This window comes from Moschus berezovskii, chromosome 6 (assembly GCF_049115385.1).
Source record: "Moschus berezovskii isolate FMDL1 chromosome 6, NW_MosBer_1.0, whole genome shotgun sequence".
Lineage (NCBI taxonomy): Eukaryota > Metazoa > Chordata > Mammalia > Artiodactyla > Moschidae > Moschus > Moschus berezovskii.
In genome coordinates, this window is record NC_142465.1 from 83,281,343 (window position 1) to 83,300,742 (window position 19,400).

At 38.3% G+C, this 19,400-nt stretch overlaps 1 protein-coding gene across 3 annotated transcripts in view; it reads left to right on the top strand.

Annotated features, from left to right (window-relative positions):
• SINHCAF (SIN3-HDAC complex associated factor) overlaps window positions 1–13,897 on the top strand; it is a 29,142-nt gene extending 15,245 nt beyond the window's left edge. For 2 of the 3 annotated variants that reach the window (XM_055395597.2, XM_055395598.2), the window contains exons 3-6: window positions 455–554; window positions 2,225–2,351; window positions 7,788–7,938; window positions 11,809–13,895. In XM_055395597.2, the coding sequence (XP_055251572.1) occupies window positions 455–554; window positions 2,225–2,351; window positions 7,788–7,938; window positions 11,809–11,968 (538 nt within the window). In that variant the 3' untranslated portion in view covers window positions 11,969–13,895. Of the gene's footprint in view, window positions 1–454; window positions 555–2,224; window positions 2,352–7,787; window positions 7,939–11,808 lie in introns of all 3 variants that reach the window. The other variant, XM_055395600.2, reaches the window with a different exon arrangement.
• Window positions 13,898–19,400: the final 5,503 nt, after the last annotated feature.

A 19,400-nucleotide genomic window follows, 5' to 3' on the forward strand; every position in this document is an offset into this window, starting at 1 on the left:
TTGGAAACTATACATTTATTTCCTCTTATGAAGATACATTCATTAAAATAATATTACAGTACCTCTCTGATTTTGTTTATTGTGAAACTAGAATATCATGGCACATTATTTTACTTAAAGGGTAGCATTTTATTGCTTATGTATCTGTACATTTCAAGAAAGACTAATTGGACATCATTGTTTAAAACCGTAGTGATCAAGATCTTCTCTAGGTCTTAAATTTTACCATTGTTTAATTTAAAAAACATTCTTTATTTTAAAATGACCAAATTGCAGCACATAGAAATTAATTAGACTTCTGAAATATTCTACAGAAACAGTAGAACTGGATCACCCCAGACAATTGGAAATAACATCTATAAACTATAAATGGTGTTTTTTCTAAAAGAAGTGTACTTGCATGAATTCTTTTATGTAAAGGAGACAAATAAAGGTTTGATCATTTTCTTATCAGGTTACATGAGACTCGTTCAGGAGATATCTGTAATGCCTGTGTCCTGCTTGTGAAAAGATGGAAGAAATTGCCAGCAGGATCAAAAAAAAACTGGAATCATGTGAGTTTATCTTTTCTTCTTTTTCAGTTGTACCTCTGTTAAATTTAAAGTAACACTAGTTTTTCCCCTAATTTAGGAAGCAATGTGTTCCTGGGGTAGAAAAAAAATAAAAACACTAGTTGCTGCTTAAATATAATCATTTAACATTTTGGCATGTTTGGGAGCAAAATATTAATAGCTTGGTATGGCATTTCCCTGAGGTTGTATTGAATATACCCATTTTGGGAGATTCACGGTGTACATTTAACATATTTTTTAGGTTCAACCCAGAAATTCCTCCGGTTAATTAGACATGAATCTTTTTTTCATCTCTTAGGACAACAGATTTCCTGACTCATGCTGGTACTAATGAGCACATGGGTTTACATTCAGAACTGGATTTAAACCCTCCTGTTTTACCACTTACTACTTGTGAACTTGGGACAAATGATACTTATTTATTAAGTGCAAAAATGAATAATAGCCATGTCACAGAACTGTTGTTAGAACTGAATGAGATGATATATATAAAGAATAATTTGTAATCACTCAGTTGAATAGAAGCTGTTTTTATTCTCTGTGTTAAATTGAGATTTGCATTTCACTTTATAATTTCACTAGAATTCTTCAGAAAATATTTTCAGTGACCAGAACAACACTGTTAAGTGTTATTTATTTTTCTATATGCTAGCTTTCAGAAGATTTATGACGTTTATACAAAATAGTTGTTTTTAAGCAGGCAGGCATTTATTCTTTACATTTTTTCTTATGCTAGTCTTACAAGCTTTGGTGACAATGTTACATTATTATAATAGGTTTCTGTGTGTCTGTTAACTTATAAAATTGTGAGTTTTTCTTTAATGAATAGCTTATGTGGGGAAGATCCAAATTGTGATTTTGAAGGTGATGTCAACCTTTTTACATCAGGATGCACGCATGCTAAGTTGCTTCAGTTGTGTCTGCCTCTTTGCGACCCCATGGACTGTAACCTACCAGGCTCCTCTGTCCATTACATAAGGATTGAAATCTGCAAATAGTAAATGTGAATGAAGACATGAGAAATGAGACCATATGGGGCTAGACCAGTGGCCTTACCAGGCTGTGGGAGAACATGCCATTGCCCGCATGTGGCTGACCTCAGGCTTAAGGGTGTGTAGTAAAAAGAGCATAAAGCATAGGTCTGAAAACCCTGATTTGAGTCTGGGAGCCTTCCCTACCTACCTTTGCCTATTTACTAGTTTAGTGAAATAAAGCAAAATACATAGTTTAATATCTCTTGGTTTTCTTTACCCTAAAATTGGAGTAACAAATTACTGCTTACTGCTTTGTGGTGAAGTTCGAATCAAAAGTATATGAAAACGTTTTGTAAACTGCAGACATCATCCAGTAGGAATGTTAATTATTATAAGGTATGGTTTTTCTTAACCTACTTGGCTCATTTTCACCATTTATAAAATCTATATAAATTTTTTGTGCAGCGATTCCTGCTGTTACTACTTCAAAGTAAAAAAACCCTAGATAAACTGTTTTTAATACTATGTGATGATTCAAAGTGAACATGAGCTCTTAAACACTGAATAGAAAACTGTGGCTCTCAAATGTGGCTCCTTCAAATAAGCACTCATCTGAACTAAGGGAATACAGAGGTATCATTTTTAAAATGATATTAAATATTCAGTATTTTCTTCCAGGTGGTAGATGCAAGGGCAGGACCCAGTCTAAAGACTACACTGAAACCAAAGAAAGTGAAAACTCTATCTGGAAACAGGATAAAAAGTAACCAGATCAGTAAACTGCAGAAGGAATTTAAACGCCACAGTAAGTTGAATATTGAGACATGAAGATTTAAGAATGGATGTTTTGTTTTTGTCTGCGAGTAACACATGGCATATGTAGACAGTTTTTTCTTTTGTTGCTTTTTTAAAAAAGAGTGGGAGGCAATGTTGACTTGGTAGAGATAGTTAATTTCTAGGAAATCTTGGAACTTTATCTTTGATTTTGATGTCTTAAAAGTACTTTCATTAACCACTTCTTCAAATTGTACTCAGAACACTTGGACCATTCTCATCTCTTTATTGATATCCTTTCTAGAAGATTAATGTTTCAAGTTTGTTTACTTGATTTTTATCCTTAAGGAGATTGAGGCCTGATGATATGCAGAAAGGTATGTAAATAATTAGTGGGCAACCTGAGACTAAAACCCGGGTTTTCTGGAGAGTAATTTTGGAAATCATAACTCACATATTGCAGCCTCAAGATTTTTAGGTTTAAAGGGGCTTGGTGTGTTGGGTCAGAGGATGGGAAAGAAATGATGAATTAATAATAAGTTCATCTACTTTTATGGAAAGTCATTGGGGGCAGGGGACCTGTTGTAGTACTTCTGTATTTAGGAATTTAAATTTTGAAAAGGAAATTGACTGTACATAATGTTATTACCCCCAGGGGCTTTGAGGCAGCACTGTTGAGTCAAGCACAATGTGTTTCTGCAGGAGAAATGTAGACATATTTATATCGGTGGAATAAACTAACTGTAATAAACTAGTCATGTTTGCCCACCTGATTATGGCCCAGATCAGGCCAGATTTTGTGGCCAAATGGGTTAGAGATAAACGTTTGTTTTGAGAACATTTTCAGAATTGTAGGTGGACCTCTCTTGGAGTTTTCAGGATTAAAAAAGATCTGGGGACTTCCCTGGCGGTCTAATGGTTAGGACACCACTGCATGGGGCATGAGGTGTGGCTAAAAAAAAAAAAAGATCTGTAGGCCCTTGTTAGAGAAGATATTATCAATCAATGTTTGTTTTAGAGTAATGGAAAAAGACAGTTAAGTTTACTGATCAGACAGAAGGAAAGGAAGGAAGGAGAACTATCATCTCTTGAGCATTTTGGTATATACACCAAGCACTTTACAGTTGTCCCAGTGATTTCAATTTTAGAGATTAGGATAGGAAGTACACGGTAGAGATTTCACTTTGATCAGGGGTCACTTAAGTGGTAGAGATGAACTTGACCTGGGGTTTGTCTAATCTCAAAACCCTGTGCCCTTTCTACAATCATCTTGCTCTTTTGGATAGCATAGCTTATGCCCCAGGACCCCAGAGTCTTTCCAGATCTGCTACTAACTCCATGCTCTAAGTTGGTGTTACTAGTAAGTTGTTGGTGTTACTAGTCCATAGTTATTTTGATAATATATTTAATTTAATTAATTATATATTTAATTAATGCATATATAATATATATTTAATCTTTGGCTAAACTTTTATAATACATTGGTAGTAAAATAGTTCAGTTCAGTCGCTCAGTCATGTCCGATGACAACATCAGATACGTGTATATTTTAATCATAGATGTTTCTTTCTTAACCAGCTATCACGAAGGGGCAAATAAAAACTGACTCTACTCTTTATTCTCAGTAAATGTTTTAGTGAACGTTTAGAAAACAGTAATTTTCTTATCATTTGAGGAGTAGAGAAATTGAAAGTTTGTATGTATATTCTTAGCATCTTCCTTCAATTATAGGGAAGGTGACACCTAACTTTTGCCTTACCTAAGGGAATATGTCCAGTGTAATTTTACATTTTTGTGATAAAGCTATGTTGTGGAGGGGTTGGAGATTGAAAATTAATGGGTTTGGAGACTCAATGAAACAAGACTTCCTAGGTGCATTGTGAATTGCTAGCAACTGTGTGCAGTGTAACAGTTTTGAGGTATTTGAATTTTTATACATCACCCACTAAATGGTTTCTCTGCCTCTAGTTACATATTTACTTTTGTGCATCTTGCATGTACCTGACATGTATATATTCCTCTTCTTGGGATGTTCTTTCCTTTGTACTGGAAAGGCATTGGATCTAAGCCTTGAAGATCTGGATTTGAGTTATAGTTCTTGAACAAATATGTGACCCTGGTGTTGCTTAACATTTAACCACAGTTTCCTAATCAAGAGAAGTGAGGATAAGCAAGTAAAAAGGGCTTTCATAAAACACAGAAAACTAAATTCCTCTAGCAATGTTAGCCCTTTTTTTTTTGGTCATTTTTCCTAAAATCTGCCATGATTCTGGTTACTGTAGACTAAAATTGAAAATCCCTAGCAAGTCTTTGGATGTCTTTACGGAAAGGTTCAGTTCCCTTAATGTGCATGTGTATTCTGTTTCCATCACTTTGCTCATCATCCCCATCTATCCCATGTGGGGGATGGGATTTCCAAATCCTACCTAATGTTTAAGATTTTTAAAATTTCAGTTCTTTGAAGAATTTCCAGATTTACATTCTAGAAGAGAGTCCCCTCCCGCCCCCCAACTGCATTTTTGTGTATAGTTAATTGTATCCTGTTGTCCCGGGTATTATTAGATTAAGCCATATAAAAAATATGCCACTTTTATAGTTAGAAATGGACAAATATAACTGCAATTTCAAATGGTTCATAGATATTAAGCACTTACTAGGATAGTGCATTTTCTTCAGAAGCATAGCACTGCTATTTCTGTTAATTACTAGGGAAGTCTTTTAAGTATTCCCATAGCTGTACTCCTTTAAAGCCTGCTACTCTTTTTTTTTAACATTATGGTTTATCATAAGATATTGAGTATATTTTTCTGTGCTATACAGTAGGACCTGGTTGTTTATCCATTCTATATGTAAAAGCTTCCATCTGCTAGGCTCACCCTCCCACTTCATCCCACCCCAACCTCCCTGCCTTGGCAACCACAAGTCTCTTCTCTGTGTCCATGATTCTGTTTCTGTTTCATAGGTTCATTTGTGTCATACTTTAGATTCCGTGTATAAGTGTTCTCATATGATATTTCTTTCTCTGTCTGACTTATTTCACTTAGTATGATAATCTCTAGTTGTATCCATGTTGTTGCAAATTATTATATATTATTTTGTTCTTTTTTATGTGAAGCCTGCTGTTCTTAAGGATTTTGTTTGGTTGTTTTTTCCATGGAGTTAAGCAATTCATAGATTGGAAGTAAATGAACATATTCAAAACACTAATGGTGCTTTCTTTGTTTTAGATACTTAATATTATGCTATTTTATGTAAAATTTTGTTAATAGAAAACACTTGTGAGCGCTGTTCAAAAAAGCTTTCTTTAGTCTTATTTCTCCCCGTGTAGGATGTGACACAGGGTTTGTTGTCTAGTGGATACTTCATGAATATTTGATTGGTTCTCTAAATTGGAGGATTGTTCTATTCACCTGTCCTGGGAGGGGAGAGTCTTTAGATAAAGGTGAGGTGTGTAGTAGACTCAGCCCCTGTCTGATATTTCTGTTGCTGAGAATAGCAGTAGGATGGCTTTATAGCTCAGTGACTATTAACCAAAAGATTTATATTCTGGTTTGTAAATGTATGTGATATCTTCTGAAGGCAAAAATACTAAATCATGTGTAGCTAGTGTCTGATTAACTGCCTTTATTCCTTACTAGGTTAGAATCTGTTGTTTTTGGTTTATAGGTAAGGTTTCATTTTTCTTTGGATGCTATCAAGATTTTTCTCTTTTTCTTCAGTTTTCGGGAGTTTAATTTTAGTGTGTTTTGTGGCAAAGACGGTAAAGAACCTGCCTGCAGTGCAGGAGACCCAGGTTTGATCCCTGGTTTGAGAAGATCCCTGGAGAAGAAAATGGCTACCCACTCCAGTATTCTTGCCTGGAGAATTCCATGGACAGAGGAGCCTGGTGGGCTACAGTCCATGGGGTCGCGAAGAGTCAGACATGACTGAGTGACTAACACTATCACTTTGCCATCGGTTTCTTTGGGTATATCCTGTATGACATTTGCTTAGCTTAAATCTGTAGGTTTGTTTCTTGCCAAGTTTGGCACATTTCAGCCATTCATTATATTTGAGTACTTTTTTACCTGCGCCTTCATTGTCCTCTTCCTTCAGGACTGCAGTCACATGGATGTAGATTTTTTGTCGTAGTTAATGCAGGTCTCTTAAAGCTCTTCATTTGTTTTCTTAGTGTTGTACAGGTTGGGTGATTTCTGTTGTTCTTTCTTCCGATTCACTGATTGTTTCCTCTGTCCCCTCCATTCTGCTGTTGAGCCTGTCCACTGTCTGTCATTTATTGTATTTTTTTTCAGTTTGGATTTTAGTTCCTTTTTAGTTGCTTTTCTTTTTTTTTTAAACTGAGACCTGCTTATTGAGTTTGTGTTTCCATTTATTTTAAGCTTGTTTATAAAGGCTCACTGAAGCATTTTTGTCATGGCTGCTTTAAAATCTGTCAGATAATTCTAACATCTCTGTCATCTTGGTGTTAATGTATACTTGACTTTTCATTCAATTTGAGATCTCCCTGGTTCTGGATATGATGTGATTTTTTTTTTTTTTTAATTGAAACCTAGACATTGAAAAATTGTGTGATGAGACTCTGAGTTTGATTTAAACCTTCTGTTTTAACTGGCGTTTTTTTTTTTTTTTTTTTTGGTCAGAGGGGAAAATGGAAGAGGGGCACAGCCTTGTTACTGCCAGGTGGTGGTAAACTTAGGTTCCCCACCCAACCTCTATAGATATCTGAAGTGGGAGTGGCTCCTGACTGCAACTAGGTGGGGCTGGGATGGGAATTAAGGCTCCCATCCCAGCCCCACCTGGGGTCCTCCTGTTTTTGGTGGGCCATAGTGAAAGCCCGGACTCTTTAGTAGGCTTCCACTGCCATCACCCTGGTGAAGGTGTTGGGGAGCCCTCATAACATTCTTGATAGGATGGAAATCTAGGCTTTCCAGTTGGCCTTTGCTTGGGTGGGTGGGGGTAGGGACCTGTTTTTTCTGTTTGGCTGCAGTGTGTTGTAAAGATTTCCTGTCTTGCTAGACTGCCCCTCTCTTAGTCCTCTGGCTAGAGAGAGCAGACTTTTGTTGGGGGGTGTGTGTGTGTCTCTGTGTGTACCTACTGGCTTTTCTGAATTGCTGGCTTCTTCAGCTTGAAGACTGGGATTTATAAGCCATAAATAAAACCCATAAAAGCTAGAGTGCTCACCTCCACATCCTTTCTTAAGTCTTAAGCTCTCTAGCTGTTGCCAATTTTTGGAGTCTTTATCCTTATATGTTTTTAGTTGTACTTATTAGCAGAAGAGAGAAAAGTATGTCTACTCCTTAGTCTTACCAGAAGCTCATTTTCTTTTAGATACACTTTAGTATAAATACAGTAGAATAGAAAATAATTTTTTTCCGTTTTCGACTATCTCATTCACTGTGTTTTGTGCTGAGGCTTAGTTGCGGTGGCATAGAATGAAATTATCATTTTTGTTTTCTCTTTACTTCAGATTCTGATGCTCATAGTACAACCTCAAGTGCCTCTCCAGCTCAGTCTCCCTGTTACAGTAACCAGTCAGATGATGGCTCAGATACAGAGATGGCTTCTGGCTCCAACAGAACGCCAGTGTTTTCCTTTTTAGATCTCACATACTGGAAAAGGTAAAAGCAACAGAAAACATCTCTCTAACCAGCAAACCTTCTTAATTACAGGCAGCCGTTTCCCACTTCCTTAGCAATTATATGGCATTTGGCAAACAGCTGGTAGCATGTGTGGTTGGAGGTGGATTAGGCAAGAATGGAGCTGAGAGTTTGGATTTTGTGTGTTTTTCCTATTAAAATTGATTTAAAATAAAAACCATGTTAAGGAATCTAAATTTGCTATAATGGAGTGTACTTAGGTATTCAATGTGACCAGCTCTCCCACTGAAAAAAAGTAAAAAGTCTAGGAGTATATATATATTTTTATGTCTTTTAAAATGGCATTAACAAGTAGACAAGTTAATAAGGAATATATATGCATGCTCAGTCACTCAGTCATGTCTGACTCTTTGTGACCTCCATGGACTGTAGCCTGCCAGGCTCCTTTGTCCATGGGATTACCCTGGCAGGAATATTGGAGTGGGTTGTCATTTCCTCTTCTAGGGGATCTTCTCGACCCAGGTATCGAACTTGTGACTCCTGCGGCCCCTGCTTTGGCAGGCAGATTCTTTACCCCTTAGCAGCCTGGGAAGCCCCTAATAAGGAAAAACCAGAGGCCAAATGCCATGTGAATGAGAAACCCCAAAGTCAAAAAAGAGATAATAGACTAGGAAACAGAGAATGTTGAAAGAGAAAGTGGTTAAGGATTTTCTAGTTCACAGATTTGGGAAGACTAACAAGTTAAAAGCAAGGTAATAAGCAATTATCATATGGGTAAGGAAAATTCACCCATATGACACATTATAAGGAAACTATGGAACATGGGAGGCAAAACATTTAGTGAGAAAATAAAGACTTTATTTTCAGAGGAACAACAAACACACAAGCAGAGTTCTCAGCATGAACAAAGGATGCCATAAAACCATAGATTTAACACCTTCAGTGGCCCAGGCAAGAATACTAGAGTGGGTTGCCCTGCCCTTCTCCAGGGGATCTTCCTGACCCAGGGGTCGAACTCATGTCTCTTAGGTATCCTGCATTGGCAGGTGGGTTCTTTACCACTAGCACCACCTGGGAAGCCCTTACATGACAACAATAGCATGTAAATCAAAGTAGAAGTAATGGGAGTTAAAATGTCCTAATATCTTTGGACAGGGAGGCCTAGCATGCTATGATTCATGGGGTTGCAAAGAGTCGGACACGACTGAGCGACTGAACTGAACTGAACTGAATATCTTTGTATTGTTGAGAATAAATATATTGAATAACTTTAAAGCTTGATTAATGAACTGTATAACCACTAAAAGAATAAAAATAAGAATGTAAAACATCCAGAGAAGAAGAGAAAGACCAAGAATTTAAAAATATACCTAGCACGATAAAATGATGAAAACTTCTATATATTTGTCAATTGAGAAACCTTGGGTCAAGAAGAAAGTGTAAGTTAGAACATCCTAAAACTGAAAAATATCACAAATCAAAATGTGTGGTATGAAGTTAAAGAGGTAAATAGAAGAAAAGTTGCTTTTAGTACTTTCTTTTAGCACAAAGATTTAAAATAAATGAAGGTATATATATCCAGTTTATAGATTAATGAAGCTCAATATAAAGAAAAATAAAAGCAAGGAAATCCTAAAGATAGAAGTAGGAATAAATGGAGTAGAAAACCAATATGAATGAATAGTATCAGTAAAACCAAGAGTTGGTTCTTGAAAAAGATGACCAAAGAAGTTACTGGAGATAAAGCAGATCAAGAAAAAGAGATGGCACCCTTGTTATTTCTTATTTCTTAGATAAGAAAGTGATATTCAACTCTAGAAAAACAAAAGTTTAGAAGACAAACGATATTATAGACAACTTTATGCTAATAAATTTGAACATACAGGTGAAGTGGATACTGCAGAAAAAGACAGTTTACCAAAACTGTGCCAAGAAATAGCAGAAAACTTGAAGAGTTGCATAATAAAGAAAATGGATTCAATGGTCAGAAGTCTTCCCACAAAAAATCCCAGGCTGAGATAGACAAGTCCTACTGAATGTTCCGGAAACAAATGAACCTGATCTTGCACTGGCTTTTCCAAATTATGGATCAAACAAGGCCTAGGCGCCAAGCATTCTGTGAGACTAACTTAACTTTGATATGTTATAAACAGTTTATCATAAGCATATTAGATTTATTCTAGGGATGTGAGATTATTTTAAGCATTAGAAAGCCGACTAACATAATTTGACAGTTCCTAAAGGAGAGGGGGAAATGCCTATCGTATTAGTGGTGTATTGAAAATATTTGATAAATTTGAACTTTGCTCATCAAGGTTTAAAATAAAACTTTTAGCAAAATAGGAATAGAAGGGAACCACACTGATAAATACTTTGTATTTTCAGGTAAAATTGAACATGTTCCCATTCCTATATTTCAGCAACATAACCTAGAAGAAACCTTCAGATGTGTGTGCTGATATGTGCAGCGTGTTTGTAATAGCAAAAATTGTCCCATCAGAAGAAGAGTGGATAGCCCTTTCACCGTTCACCTAAAACTATCACAACAGTGTTAATCAGCTGTACCCTAATGCAAAATAAAAAGTTAAGGAGAGTGTGCAAACTGTGGTATATTCACATGGTGGAATACTGTACATAAGTTAAAATGAAAAAAAGCTCTAGCAGTATAGTATATATGAACCTCAGTTATTGTTGAGGAAAAAAATTGCAGCATACAGTATGATTCCATATATGTGCATTTCTATATATATTTTTATTTTATATATTACATATATGAGATAACAAGCAATATGTTTAGAGATGCAAACGTGTATACAAAGAAAAGGGGGAGTGATAAACCTAAAATTTTAAGGAAAGAATGAGATTGAGTGGAGTGGGATTGAGAAGAGCATACAGGGGGATTTCATAGGAAATAACCTTTTTTTTCCTTAGAGTTTGTGATCCATGGGTGATTTGCTGTGTTGTCATTTTTGTATGCCTTTATATGTATCTGATAATATGTGTATATATTTTTTGATCAATATTATAACTGCCAGCTGTGTTAGCCTGTTCATGGTGGCTATTTTCTTTAAGATGTGGTGACTTTTGGAGGAAACAGTTAATAACTTTAGGAACAGCCTCTGAAACTGAGGAGTACCTTCTCCCCCTTAATATTTAATAAGATTCATTGTGGGATTTGGGCTTTCTCTGTGGCTCAGCTGGTAAAGAATCTGCCTGCAATGTGGGAGACCTGGGTTTGATCCCTACGTTGGGAAGATCCCCTGGAGAAGGGAAAGGCTACCCACTCCAGTATTCTGGCCTAGAGAATTCCATGGACTGTGTAGTCCATGGGATCACAAAGAGTCAGACATGACTGAGTGACCTTCACGCACTTACTCAGTGTGGGATTTAAGGGGCTTGGGTAATTCCCATTACCTGGCAAATTGAGGTCACTCTAGGAGACCATTCGTTAGAAATGTGATGAGATTGTGGAAGTAGAACCTTTCTTTGATCATATTCTACTAGTTATAATGTTTGGTGTGTATGTTAGTCGCTCATTCTATTAGTTATAGTAGAATAACTAGTTATAATGTTCTACTAGTTATAATGATTGGTGTGTATGTTAGTTGCTCATTCCTGTCCAACTCTTTGCTACCCCATGGACTATAGCCCGCCAGGCTTCTCTGTCCATGGGATTCTCCAGGCAAGAATACTGGAGTGGGTTGCCAGTTCCTTCTCCAGAGGATCTTCCTGACTCATGGATTGAACCCAAGTCTCCCACAGTGCAGGCAGGTTCTTAACCATCTGAGCCACCATTAAACCAATATTAATGATTGGTGGATTGTTCTTTTTTTTTGTATTCTTATTCTGCCTTATTGATATATTTTGTTCTCTCTCCATTTTTTCTTTTAGACAGAAAATATGCTGTGGCATTATCTATAAAGGCCGCTTTGGGGAAGTCCTCATCGACACACATCTATTCAAGCCTTGCTGCAGCAATAAGAAAGCAGCTGCTGAGAAGCCGGAGGAGCAGGGGCCAGAGCCTCTGCCCATCTCCACTCAGGAGTGGTGACTAAGCTTTATGTAGAAGGGGAGCAAAAACGATTTAAATTTTGGAAAACAAAGCAACACAATGACCCTCCTATTTTTAATTTGGATACCTGCTATTCTGCCAAAAGATGAATTTGTAGAATAGTTTTGAATGGGCTATTTTTCCTCCAGTTCCACAAACTCTGAAGCCAGTGAAACTTACTAAGAGATAAAAAAAAAGTGTACATAATATTTAAGATGCTGAGTATTTCATAGGAAAGCTGAATGCTGCTGTAAAGTGCTCTTTAAGTCTTTTTTAAAAATCCCCTTCTAATGAATGAAATTGGGGGAATTTTCAGGGGACAGAGATGGGATTTGTTGTATGATAAACGTATGTAGTTTTAGTCTTTCTATTTTGAGAAGCAGTGGTTGGGGCATTTTTTAAGATGGCTGGCTACACTTGTTTTCCTTCATTATAATAAATTTGTCATAACTCAGTAAACATGGACTTGCCCCTAGAGGTAGTTGTTAATAACTGAAATATTAAGGTCTTGCCAAGGTTCTGGTGATTCAAACCTGTACTACTGAATATTGAGCAGGACAGATAGCTCTCTGGTGCGAATATCTTGAAGGAGTAATTTCTAAATATGCAGAGGTAACTTGACTGTATATGTTGCATCCTGTGTCACCTCCCTCCATATTGATATTTGATACAGATTTTAATTTATATGAAACTTAAAAAGCAGAATCAAAACTTAAAGTAGAATCAAAGTTCCTCTTGGGGAAGTGTCAAGTCTTTAGGATAAGCAATCCTATATGAATAGTACCAAAGCATTACCACTTGGTAGAGAACATTCTCTGTTAAAAATGTTAGATTATCTGAAAAATAACAATGTGCAAGTCTTTAGGATGGCACATGAGAAAAACAAAGGTTAATGCTTCTTGGGGCACGTTTCTTAGAGGGCTTGCAAGTGTGTAAATAATTTATGTTAAGTGACTGGTGACTTCACTGAAAATCTGCACAATTCAGTTTTAGCTCTGGATTACTTCAGTTGACCTTTGTGAAGGTTTTATCTGTGTAGAATGGTTGTTTGACTTGTTTTAACCTGTTAGGGTTTTGGGTTTTTTTTTTTTTTCATTCTATATTAAAGTAAAATTCTACTAAAAGAGAAGAGGTGTGTGTTAATGCTGAGTGGGTTGGTTTTGGTTTGGCTTCTTTTAGTCAGGCTTTATGAACACTGAGGTGTTAGATGATACATCCTAAATGTGGAGCTCTTCCATTCTAAAACCTTCATTAAAAGCCTTTTACTTGAACCCAAACCAAAGTACTAGCTATTGCCTCTTTTCTAAAAGTACAGGAAAAATATATCACCCATTTTCATAATGAGGAAGCATCGTTTGCCTCCCTGGTAAAACATGACTCAGTACTTATTTTTAAAACTGGATTTTAAAGATTGGATAGTATACATAACAAGAGAGTGAGCCACTTTTTATGGGCACCCTATAGTTTTATAGTTCTTAATCGAAACTTAAAATTTTATATTTCTTCCTTTGGAAAAAACTACAAACCACCATATGCACAGACTACACAGTGAGTTGGGTCAGTGCTCCCACAGACTTTGAGGTGTATTACAAGAACCCCAGCCATTATCATCTTCCTCCTGAGTTATTTTGAAAATTTTTTTTGTACATTTTGGCTGCAGTATTGGTGGTAGAATATACTATAATATGGATCATCTCTACTTCTGTATTTATTTATTTATTACTAGACCTCAACCACAGTCTTCTTTCCCCCTTCCACCTCTCTTTGCCTGTAGGATGTACTGTATGTAGTCATGCACTTTGTATTAATATATTAGAAATCTACAAATCTGTTTTGTACTTTTTATACTGTTGGATACTTATAATCAAAACTTTTACTAGGGTATTGAATAAATTTAGTCTTATTAGAAAATAAAAGAGGCTGTTTTGTGGCTTTGTTTGAAAGGTGTTCTTAAGTAAGAATAACTAATACTTTTAGCCCTCACAGGTGTTACTCAGTATAAGCCCTTAGTATTGTAAGAAGCCATGAAGGAAAAAAGTCCTCTTTACCAAAAAACACAGACTTTAAAATACAGATCTTCTCTACTTACCTTACGGTTATACTCCAATAAGCACAAGTTGAAACCATTATAAGTGGAAAATGCATTTAAGTGACTTCCCTTCCTGTGGTCCAATGGTTAGGAATCCCCCTTGCAGTAGGGGGAGAGGCGGGGGAGGGAGTGGGAACACAGAGGTTGGGAACTAAGATCCCACATGCTACAGAACCACTGAGCCCTTGTGCAACAAGCAACTAGAGTCAGCTGCAAGGAAAGATCCTGCATGCTAAGTGAAATACATGTTTTAAAAATGCATTTAATACATTATAGCTTAGCCTAGCCTACCTTAAACATACTCAGAACATTTACATTAGCTTACAGTTAGCAAGAATACACAGAAGAACTGTACAAAAAAGATCTTCACAACTAAGATAATCACGATGGTGTGATCACTCACCTAGAGCCAGACATCTTGGAATGTTAAGTCAAGTGGGCCTTAGAAAGCATCACTACAAACAAAGCTAGTGGAGGTGATGGAATTCCAGTTGAGCTATTTCAAATCCGGAAAGATGATGCTGTGAAAGTGCTGCACTCAATATGCCAGCAAATTTGGAAAACTCAGCAGTGACCACAGGACTGGAAAAGGTCAGCTTTCATTCCAATCCCAAAGAAAGGCAATGCCAAAGAATGCTCAAACTACCACACAATTGCACTCATCTCACACACTAGTAAAGTAATGCTCAAAATTCTCCAAGCCAGGCTTCAGCAATATGTGAACCGTGAACTTCCAGATGTTCAAGCAGGTTTTAGAAAAGGCAGAGGCACCAGAGATCAAATTGCCAACATCTGCTGGATCATGGAGAAAGCAAGAGAGTTCCAGCAAAACATCTATTTCTGCTTCATCAACTATGCCAAAGCTTTTGACTGTGTGGATCACAATAAACTGGAAAATTCTTTAAGAGATGGGAGTACCAGACCACCTGACCTGCCTCTTGAGAAACCTGTGTGCAGGTCAGGAAGCAACAGTTAGAACTGAACATGGAACAACAGACTGGTTCCAAATAGAAAAAGGAGTATGTCAAGGCTGTATATTGTCACCCTGCTTATTTAACTTATATGCAGAGTACATTATGAGGAACGCTGGGCTGGAAGAAGCACAAGCTAGAATCAAGATTGCTGGGAGGAATATCAATAACCTCAGATATGCAGATGACACCACCCTTATGGCAGAAAGTGAAGAGGAACTCAAAAGCCTCTTGATGAAAGTTAAAGAGTGAAAAGATTGGCTTGAAGCTCAACATTCAGAAAACAAAGATCATGGCATCTGGTCCGATCACTTCATGGGAAATAGATGGGGCAACAGTGGAAACAGTGTCAGACTTTGTGTTTTTGGGCTCCAAAATCACTGCGGATGCTGATTGCAGCCATGAAATTAAAAGACTCTTACTCCTTGGAAGGAAAGTTATGACCAACCTAGATAGCATATTAAAAAGCAGAGACATTACTTTGCCAACCAAGGTCCATCTATTCAAGGCTATGGTTTTTCCCGTGGTCATGTATGGATGTGAGAGTTGGACTGTGAAGAAAGCTGATCGCCAAAGAATTGATGCTTTTGAACTGTGGTGCTAGAGAAGACTTGAGAGTCCCTTGTACTGCAACGAGATCCAACCAGTCCATTCTAAAGGAGTTCAGTCCTGGGTGTTCATTGGAAGGACTGATGCTAAAGCTGAAACTCCCATTCTTTAGCCACCTCATGCGAAGAGTTGACTCACTGGAAAAGACTCTGATGCTGGGAGGGATTGGGGGGAGGAAGAGACGGGGATGACAGAGAATGAGATGACTGGATGGCATCACCAACTCGATGGACATGAGTTTGAGTGAACTCTGGGAGTTGGTGATGGACAGGGAGGCCTGGCGTGCTGTGATTCATGGGGTCGCGGAGAGTCGGACACGACTGAGCGACTGAACTGAACTGACAGCAAAATGATCTAAATCTATTTTCAATTAAATATTGAATGTCTTGTGTGTGTTAAGTCGCTCAGTCATGTCTGACTCTTTGCGACCCCATGAATCACAGCACGCCAGGCCTCCCTGTCCATCACCAACTCCCAGAGTGCACTCAAACTCATGTCCATCGAGTTGGTGATGCCATCCAGTCATCTCATTCTCTGTCATCCCCGTCTCTTCCTGCCCCCAATCCCTCCCAGCATCAGAGTCATTAGAGAAACTAAAAATTCTTTAGAGACAGATTTTGACATTGGGATCAGACTTGGGTTCTCTAATTTCTGGTCCTACATTATTTGTATGAGTCACTTGACTTTGTGAGTCTCCAAACTTTCTGTTAAGGACTTCCCTGGTAGTTCAGATGGTAAAGAATCTGCCTGCAATGCAGGAGACCTGGATTCAGTCCCTGGGTCAGGAAGATCCCCTGGAGAAGGGGATGGTAACTCCAGTATTGCCTGGAGCATTCTGTGGACTGAGGAGCCTGGCAGGCTATAGTCCATGGGGTCGCAAAGAGATGGACAGGACTGAGTGACTAACACTTTTATAAACTTATGTTACTTTACTTCACAGAATTGTTTATAGATTTATAAGGAAACCAAGAGGTATAATTCATACTAAAGGATTTTGTTTTTTTCTGTACCACTCTGTGGGATTTCAGTTCCCCAACCTAGGGATTGAACTGGGGTCATAGCAGTGAAAGCCCAGAATGTTAGCCACTAGGCCACCAGGGAACTCCCATATATCAAAGTTTTAAAAACAGATTGTTGCTTGGGCAAGCTATATTCTGTGGGTCAAACCTTTTATACTACAGTTAAATTTGCTTTGGGATAGTCCAGGTGATTTTGCCAGCACCTGACCTAGTTACTCTGAAGCTACTAAATTATAGTGAAAGATGATAGCACCTACATTATTATCTTGCTGTTGAATGAAATTACCACAAATTTAATGGCTTACAAGAAATTGATTTCAGTTTCCATCGAGGTGCAGTGTGGCTGGGTCCTTTGCTCAGGGTCTCATAAGGCTGCAACAGGTGTCAACTTGGTTGCATTCTCATCAGATGAGAGTAAATCACTGCAAACTCGCTTGAGTTGTTGACAGAATTCTTTCGCTGTGGCTGTGGGATGGCGGGGCCCCCTAGATCCTTACCAGTTGTTCAGTCACCCAGGTGTGCCCGACTCTTTGTGACCCCATGGACTGCAGCATGCCTGGCTTCCCTGTCCTTCACTATCTTCCAGAGTTTGCCCAAGCTCATGTCCATTGAGTTGGTGATGCTATCCAACCATCTCATCCTCTGTTGCCCCCTCTCCTCCTGCCCTCAATCTTGCCCCAAATTAGGATCTGTTGAGGCCTCCCAACATGGCACTCACTGCACCAAGCCAGCAGGTCTCCAGAGCCAGTCAGCTGGCAAGAGTCGTCTGGTCCACATTCAAGTCACAGTGAGCACGAGTGGTGGAGTGTGGGAACCACAGGGTTTGGTTTGCCACAGCACCTCTTTCATAAATGAACCACGTGAAAGTGTCCTATAATACAAGGATTTGGTGTAGCAAGAAAAAAGAAAAAGAAGCTTCTCCTATTAGGAAACACACTGTGGTGGGCCTGGCACCTTTAAACTTTGTTCAAACAACCTCACAAGTGAAAGAGAAAAACAACAAAAAACGCATTTACAGGTAGCCGGTGAAGGGGTGCAAGAAGGGCCATATAATTTAAATCAGCTTTCCTGATTGCAAAGCCTTTGCTCTTCATACTGGTCCCTGTCCCTGCTCTAACTCGAGTCTCTTCTGAAGGCTGCAGATGAGGCAAGTTTCACCCTTGCAAAGAGGTTGACCTTTGTCTAAATCAGTTACTCGAATTCTGATAATTTTCATGTTGAAAATGCATAGTATATACTATCTTTTTGTGGAGAAGATAGTCTCCAGGAGATTTAGTAAAACACGGAATCATCTAAATAAAGGAGCCACAACTAACTGCTTGCTCTGTACTAAAGAATGGAAGATCCCGAGGGAGCCTCTTGATGCGCCTTCCCTAAAGCAGTTTCCCAATCACCCAGATTTAGCATTGTGCTGCCCTGGCAATCACTGTTGTGTGATGTTCAGTGAACTGGGAAGGAGGAGAAAGCCAAACTGGATCAAAGTTAGATATTTCACAGGCTCATGTTCTCAAAGAAAGGGATCTGAGGGTTCTAACAATTTCTCAAGCTATGGAGTTTTGTTACTCATTGTGATCATGAGAATGCTTCAGGTTTCAAATATCTTGCCCCTGGTTAGAAACTGCTTGTTATTTTATGTCGAGTAGGGGGGTCTTGGACATGCTTAGTTAACAGGCTTCAGTGTAAAAGAGCTTCATCTTTCAGTTTGTTTGTTGTTGTTTAGTCGCTCAGTCGTGTCCGACTCTTTGCGACCCCATGGACTGCAGCATGCCAGGCTCCTCTGTCCATGGGATTTCCCAGGCAAGAATGCTGGAGTGGGTTGAAAAGACTTTGGCAAAGCTTGCCTTTTGTCTCAGTGACTGAAAGAGGGGGAAGCAATTTAGAGCTTTGATTCTCTACACTTCTGTACCTTACATTAGCTTTAGTATTGTCCAGGTATTGGGTGTTTTTTTTTTTTTGTAACTGCAAGGAAGTGGCTGTTTTATGTTTATACTTATACCTCCTCAAAAATTAAGACAAAAATCTCGAGATTCTTCAGAAAGTCCCTGGAAGAGTTAAAAAGTTAAAATAGGAAACTGAATAGTTGTGTTTTTTCTGATGGTAACAAGTGTGTTCTTTGCTCCAACCACCATTACAGTCCACTCAAGTTAATTTTGCCCCCACCACCCCAAGGATGGCTTTTTCATGGGGAATTCCAAGGCTCTCATTTTACTCATCCAGCCTCTCAACAGCACTTAATACAATTGTTTCTTTTTTGAAACATTCTTGGCTGATAAGGCTGCTGTTCACAGGTTTCCTACTTCAGATGTTCACTGGCCCAGGGTGCATCTTCAGCCCTCTTCTCAGACCATCTCCATTACCACGGTTCCAAATAACATCTAAAACATGCAGGCATCTCCCAAGTCTATCTCATCAGGGTGCCAGTGGGAAACACATGGCTTTTTGAAATTGGATAATTTGAGGAAAGTTTAATAAAGGGACTTTACAAAGCTGTGCACATGGAATAGGGAAACTCCAAAGGAGTTTGCAGTTCTCAGGACTGGTAATATTGTCACTAGTTAACTACCCCTGGGTCTGAAGGGTTGGGAGTAGGGCATTATTGATGGACATGGTGAAGCCATAGGAATAAATATTTTTGTCACTCCCCATATTTACCTACACCATCATTAGTTTACACATACTGATTGTTCTGCCTTACCCACTTCCCCACCATACTATAGCTAGGTAAAACCTGCTTATCCATCAGG